This window comes from Salminus brasiliensis, chromosome 22 (genome assembly GCF_030463535.1).
Source record: "Salminus brasiliensis chromosome 22, fSalBra1.hap2, whole genome shotgun sequence".
Lineage (NCBI taxonomy): Eukaryota > Metazoa > Chordata > Actinopteri > Characiformes > Bryconidae > Salminus > Salminus brasiliensis.
This window is the reverse complement of record NC_132899.1, coordinates 1,557,959-1,565,310: the sequence shown is the minus strand read 5'-3', so window position 1 is coordinate 1,565,310 and position 7,352 is coordinate 1,557,959. Positions and strand designations below refer to the sequence as shown.

Sequence of the window (7,352 nt, the reverse complement as noted above, 5' to 3'; positions counted from 1 at the left end):
ATCCTACCACAGTGTAGCCCCACCCACTCATACTGCAGCTCCCAGGAGTGTTTCAACCCTGAGGGCTTTTTGAATGATGCACAGCCAGTCAGAATGGAGCTTATTTACATATCTCAGTCTTTAATGTACAGTAACAGAAACGGTGGGTTTCATTTTAAAAAGAAATCTCAGGACATAAACCCACACACTCACAGTAGGTGGAGCTTGAGGAAATATATAAAATACAAGGGAAACTATAAGTGCCCTCCTAAAAATATAATAACCTGAGCCCAAACTTTCTAAACCCTCCCTTACGAACCCTGAACCTGCTGTGTTTCCATGACATCACAAAAACAATGAGTTATAAACAGGCTGTTTCCATATAAAAACAACGAGATGAAGAATTATGCTTCAGGACCCCTGTTGGTGTGAGGGTAGCAGGATTGTTCCACTTTACTTTTGGCTTATTTGTCTGTCCAGCTGATTAAAATGTAACTGCAATGTTTTAATTCTTATGCTTCATTAAATGTAAAAATCCAGCTGACTCGAAACACCTTTCATAATAAAAGCCCTCAGGAGGGCGCTGCAGCAGCTGCCCCTTCGCTATTCGGTATTTGGAATCATCAGGCTTTTCGAAGGTATCTCAGGGATGTCAGACAGGGACTCCTTTAAACACTCTCTTCATTACTACTGGTGAAAACAACAAAACACAACAGCCGACTTCATCCAGATGGCATAAATAAGCGGACACTGAGACACATGCTGCAGGCTGAGGTTAAGTGTTTTCTAATGTCAAACACAGCAGAGCTACGAGACAGGGTGTTTCTAATAAAGTGGACGGTGAGTGGGTTTAATATGCAGTGCAATGTTTCTCAATTCCCACCAAAACCCACCTGACACTCTCTTCTGCTCACACACCTGAAACACACTAACACGGGCATTAGACTACAGCGGGGTGGCATAATCTGGACTATACTATAATATACTTAATATTAACTTTAGAAACTGCTACATTGTTACTCAGAGACACGCGTTGCCATACATCATCACCGTCCTTTCATCAGAACCCTGTCACCTAATTTTATTTTTTGACTCCTCCCCTTTACATTACGTTAACATTTTACTAAGAATGGACCAATAGAAACTGAAAAAGTTATTGTGCATAATAAAAATAATAAAAATAATAAATGCTGTAAAGTGGCTTGGTGTGAAAAGGTCTGTACACAAAAACATGTTGACCATATCTGAGAACTCTGGTAGAACCGTGTCTCAGGCATCAGGCAGCGTCTTCATCACCATTAGGTGAAGGACTTTCTGGGAGAAGCTTTTAGAGGTCCAGGTGTAATGCGATTCCTCTGCCTGTCTCTGTTCAGTGCTGAAAATGTGGATATGTTGTAACTGCTGAGGGCCGGCTGCGTCCGAATACTTACTGAAGATTCTGCTGATCTGGTACTCGTGTAGATCCACAGGCCAGTCAGCTCTGCCAGTAGATTTACTGAGACCATGACATTCAGATCAGCAGAATCAAGGAGAGCGAGGGTCAGTAAAGTATTTGGACACAGACGAACGAGAGGAGTGTACGTTGGATCTGGATGTCTGATTTGGGAGCTAGACAGTAAAATAATGAATAATGCGCCCCCTACTGGTGTCTGTATTTGTAACCGGTTGCATCACTATTCTGCAGCTTCTCCAGAAAAGAGTGTTTCACACCAAACTACTCTACATCTTATCAACCATTACATTGGGCAGAAATTGTGAAATATTGGTGGAATTCCCCTTTAAGACTCTATTATTATTATTATTATTATTATTATTATTATTATTTATTTAGACTAAAACGGTCTACAGTCAGTTCTACTCGAGGCTCAGATGGTGGACACTGGCAAACTCTCTCATCAGGATCTATTCCCCGCGGTGTTTCAGAATGGTTTCCACGGCAGCGGCCAGGTTGTCAACGTATCCATCGGCGGTCACTGTAGGGTGTCTCTCATCACTCGGCCTGCAAACAGACAGAGACAGAGAGTAGAGAGAGTTAGTGGAGTCATATTCATATTCATGACCCTATATTGCCGGGCTTGGTTTGGGCGATTTGGTGCAGTTTTGTGCTAAACAGGAACATTATTAACTAAAAAAGCTCAGATTTTTAGTTTAGGACAAGGCTAACACTTCATGAGCCTAATAATCTCTTTAAACCTCTAAACCCAGTCTTAACTCCTGAATTACACCTGATTATAAACTAAACTATGGTGGAAACCTTCCGTTCTACCAGCGGGAGAACCGCACAGCTTCCTTCGGCTGTTAAGCAGCACTAAACAGAACATGCAGAACCAAGAGAATGGGGCTAATGCTAACACACACACACACACTGCAGAAACCCTGATCACAGCACATTCACCCACTATGTGTACCACTACACACACACACACTAATATATAATATAAAAAACGTTGTGTAACCGTCCATAGAGTCCCACTAGAGTCCCACAGGGTTCTAGTTTGGGTCCTATCACACTGATGTTATGTCAGTAATAGGTAACGCATAGGTAACAGGGTAACGCATTATGATCTTACATACAGGGGCTAAGAGGTTAAAAGAGCTGGGAGCTGATTGGTCAGGGAGGAGATCAGACTGGATTATCAGATATTAAACACTATAAAACATAATTTTAAGATTTTAAGTCTCGACTAAACTAAATCAGTCAGTCCAGAACGTCTGATTATAGAATCTGATCCTGAAAATAAAGAGATTTTACTGATCAGATTAATCAGCAGCTCGTCTGATCTAAACTGAGGAGCTGGATTATTATTTATACACACAGAGAGAGATCAGATCAGATCAGTAAAAGACTGCCTCAGGAATTCTCTAATTATTAACGCTGATGTTCATCATTGATGTGAACTGAGGACTTCAACACTAATAGATTCCACAGCTCTGTGACAGCCCAGTGTCGAAGAGCTGCTACCCCCACACAGCACTGCACTATTCAACCACCCTGAAGCAGCGAACACCCCCGGGGACACATCGCGCGTCAGACGAGTGTGTGTAGGCTATGTGAGTGTGTGTACAGTGTGTGAGGGTATGCAGGAAAGGTCTGAGCGTGCATCCGTCATCCACATGGTCCAAACACACACCCAGACATCAGTAAACAGGAGGGTGGGGTGGGTGATGCTATCACACACACACATTAGAGAGTCTGATAATGAGGAGGAGGGGGTGATGCTAGTCCGATTACACAGGGTTTCAGACAGAAACAGAATGTGTGTGTATATATATATATATATATATATATATATATATATATATATATATATATATATATATATATATATATCATTTAATATGTAATAATGCAATATTAAATATAAAAAATATTAATATTAAATTTATGTAATATTTAATCATTTAAAAAAATCATCTAAGATTCCAGTCCAGGCCAGTCTGGGGCCTTTCTACTAGTCCATTCACTCTAAAATGTGATACCATAGCAACTGCATAGCAACAACCATGGAACACCCTAGCAACCACTAAGAAACTCAATAGTGACTACCTACAAACACCAAAAAAAAACATCAAACAACCCCTTAACAACACCATAGTAACCACCTAGCAACACCATAGGAGGAAAACATTTAACCCACCACTTGCAGAACAACAGCAATCATTTGACAACATTCTTGCAGCCACCCGAGATACCATAGCAACCATCTAGCAACCCTATCACACCCAAGGAAAACTTCCAACCGATCACATGAAGCACCACAGCAACTAATTGGCAACACCCTAGGAACCACCTATCACTAGCAATGCAATGCCCCCACCTACTACCTATAAAGCCACCACCTATAAACTCTATAGCACCCATTTACACCATAGCACAGCAACCACCTGGGATACCATAGCAACACATAGCAACTACATACCAACAACCACCACGCAACCACCTAGCAGCCACGCCATAGCAACCAACTTACAAGAGCACAGAAACCACATGGAATACCATTACAACCACTTAGCAACACCATAGCAACCGCGTGGCACCAGCTTCACAACTGCCTGAATATGGGAACCACTTAAGCTGTAGAAGTCTCTACAACAGCCAATGTGCTCCAGCAGTCTCACCTCCGAAAACCCGCAGCACAAGCCGACTGGGCAGGGGTGTCTAAACTTTTGCACACATCTGTGCAACAGCATGATTATTTTTTATAGAGAGAGACTGAAGCAGAAAGAAGAAGTTTCAGAGGGATATGAAAGCTTTAAAAATAAAGAGAGGACGAGAGAGAGAGAGGAAGAGAGACAGGATGTCAGTCATGCCCCCCGAGAGAGCAAAAGTGTTTGTACAGTATATGAGTGTGTGTGTGTAACGGTGTGTGTAGCAGCGGCGCACAAAGCCGCCCTACTGCGTTGTGTGTGTGCGCGCAACAGGTTTGGATAACAAAGGCATTCCTTTAGAGAGAGAGAGAGAGAGAGTGTGTGTGTGGGGGGGTGTAACGTAAAGCTGTTTGTTTTCCTTCTATTGTTTAGACTACTGGACATCAAGGCTGTCCAGATACTTTTGGACATGCTGCTGTGTTCAACCTCAGACACCAAACATGTCTTGGCTGATCGACTCTATTTAGGGTGAGAGAGGTAAAGGTGTAGATCAGTGGGGGAACCAGTGCCCCAGGCTGAAGGTCCACCAGTAATCACTTACACTAAATGGACAAAAGTCTGCTGGAGTAACTGTCTCTACTGGCCAGAGAAGAAGACTTTCTACTAGATTCTGGAGAAGGAGCATTGCTGTGAGGATTTGATTGCATTCAGGGGCGAGAGCATTAGGGAGGTCAGGATGTTGGATGATGATGGATGATGATGTTGGATGGAGTACCTCTCTACATTGACTAGACAAGCTGTGTGTGTGTGTGTGTGTGTGTGTGTGTGTGTGTGTGTGTGTAAAAAAGTGCCCGGACTGTTTCATTATCCCTCTCTGATGGATTTGATAGCAGTGTAATCAGCTGGCAGGGGAGACGGGGCAAGTTTGGCACTGTGCCATTTAAGACACCACACACACAATGTCCAATCAGATTGTACTAGGCTGCATGCTAATGAACCCAGGAGAAGGTCTCAGTAACAACAATCCTAAAGACCTCAAAGAACTCTGCCGTGTGTATGAGAGAGAGAGAGACAGAGAGAGAGAGAGAGAGAGAGACAGACACAGAGAGAGAGAGAGAGAGAGAGAGAGATATGGCGGTTCTTTGTTTCAATAATGTGTGTGTAGTTATGAGTCTCCTTGCTAACAGACACATTCACACACTTACTGACCAGAGGCCACACACACCAGTTCCAATATTTATTGGAATAAATATTAGTGGTCAGTGAGAGTAAGTTATTGAGATGTTGATTAGGAGGGCACAGTCAAAAGAGCACAGTCAGAACAACAGTTAGAAGAGCACAGTCAGAAGAACACCCAGAAGAGCGCAGTTAGAAGAACAGCCAGAAGAGCGCAGTTAGAAGAACAGCCAGAAGAGCGCAGTTAGAAGAGCACAGTCAGAAGAGCACAGTTAGAAGAGCACAGTCAGAAGAGCACAGTCAGAACAACAGTTAGAAGAGCACAGTCAGAAGAACAGCCAGAAGAGCGCAGTTAGAAGAACAGTTAGGAGAGCACAGTCAAAAGAGCACAGTCAGAAGAACAGTTAGAAGAGCACAGTCAGAAGAGCACAGTTAGAAGAGCACAGTCAGAAGAGCACAGTTAGAAGAGCACAGTCAGAAGAGCACAGTCAGAACAACAGTTAGAAGAGCACAGTCAGAAGAACAGCCAGAAGAGCGCAGTTAGAAGAACAGCCAGAAGAGCGCAGTTAGAAGAACAGTTAGGAGAGCACAGTCAAAAGAGCACAGTCAGAAGAACAGTTAGAAGAGCACAGTCAGAAGAGCACAGTTAGAAGAGCACAGTCAGAAGAGCACAGTCAGAAGAGCACAGTCAGAAGAGCACAGTCAGAAGAGCGCAGTTAGAAGAGCACAGTTAGAAGAGCACAGTCAGAAGAGCGCAGTTAGAAGAGCACAGTCAGAAGAGCACAGTTAGAAGAGCACAGTCAGAAGAGCGCAGTTAGAAGAGCACAGTCAGAAGAGCACAGTTAGAAGAGCACAGTCAGAAGAGCACAGTTAGGAGAGCACAGTTAGAAGAGCACAGTCAGAAGAGCACAGTTAGAAGAGCACAGTCAGAAGAGCACAGTTAGAAGAGCACAGTCAGAAGAGCACAGTTAGGAGAGCACAGTTAGGAGAGCACAGTTAGAAGAGCACAGTCAGAAGAGCGCAGTCAGAAGAGCACAGTCAGAAGAGCACAGCCAGAAGAGCGCAGTTAGGAGAGCACAGTCAGAAGAGCACAGTCAGAAGAGCACAGTCAGAAGAGCACAGTCAGAAGAGCACAGTCAGAAGAGCACAGTTCGAAGAGCACAGTCAGAAGAGCGCAGTCAGAAGAGCGCAGTCAGAAGAGCACAGTCAGAAGAGCGCAGTCAGAAGAGCACAGTCAGAAGAGCGCAGTCAGAAGAGCGCAGTCAGAAGAGCACAGTCAGAAGAGCACAGTTAGGAGAGCGCAGTCAGAAGAGCTCCGGATTGGGTGCTGATCTTCTCTCTGAACTCCAGACACTGTATAGATCTGCTGAGTTCCAGCAGCAGCTCCTGGCTCACTGTACTGGTGGACTGATTAGATCAGGTGCTGGATGGGAACTGGGAATACTGGCCTTCACTGGAAAAGCTAACACACACCACAACAGACTGTGTACTCCATTATAATCATTCTAATGTTGTCAGTCAGCCGTAATGTCCGGCTTTACAGAATTTCCCCAGTAGAGTGTGTGTGTGTATGTGTGTGTGTGTGTTTAGCCTCTTTTCTCTAACACACATGAATAATAGAGGGGTAAGTAAGTCAATGTGAGCATGCAAAATTCAGCACAATGCATCTACTGTTACTGCAGAGGCAGTGCAACTGTGTGTGTGTGTGTGTGTGTGTGTGTGTGTGTGTGTCCTGTAGGTCACTGAAATATCAATATTGAGTGACAGGCCAACAGACAGACACACACGTCTCTGCTGCGGTGTCGCGTCCATGAGCTGCAGAACAAAGAAGTGTTGTGTGTGTGTGTTTGAGTGAGTGTTTGAGTGTGTATGTGAGTGTGTGTGTGTGTGTGAGAGAGAGAGAGAAAGAGAGAGAGAGAGAGAGAGAGAGAGAGAGGTGTATTCTGTGACATCATGCTATCCCAACCTTTCAGTCAAAAGAAAATACCCCCCCCACACACACACACACACACACACACACTTATCACTCTTTCTAATGAGTAGAATCAGATTCAGGAGCAGAAGATCAGCTGCAGATGATCAGAACATGGTTGGAGAGGATTATTCTG

At 44.0% G+C, this 7,352-nt stretch overlaps 1 protein-coding gene across 2 annotated transcripts in view; it reads right to left on the bottom strand.

Moving 5' to 3' along the window:
* Window positions 1-746: 746 nt before the first annotated feature.
* Window positions 747-7,352, bottom strand: part of lhpp (phospholysine phosphohistidine inorganic pyrophosphate phosphatase) — a 50,880-nt gene continuing 44,274 nt past the window's right edge. For both annotated transcript variants that reach the window (XM_072667833.1, XM_072667835.1), the window contains exon 7: window positions 747-1,978. In XM_072667833.1, the coding sequence (XP_072523934.1) occupies window positions 1,882-1,978 (97 nt within the window). In that variant the 3' untranslated portion in view covers window positions 747-1,881. The remainder of the gene's footprint in view (window positions 1,979-7,352) is intronic.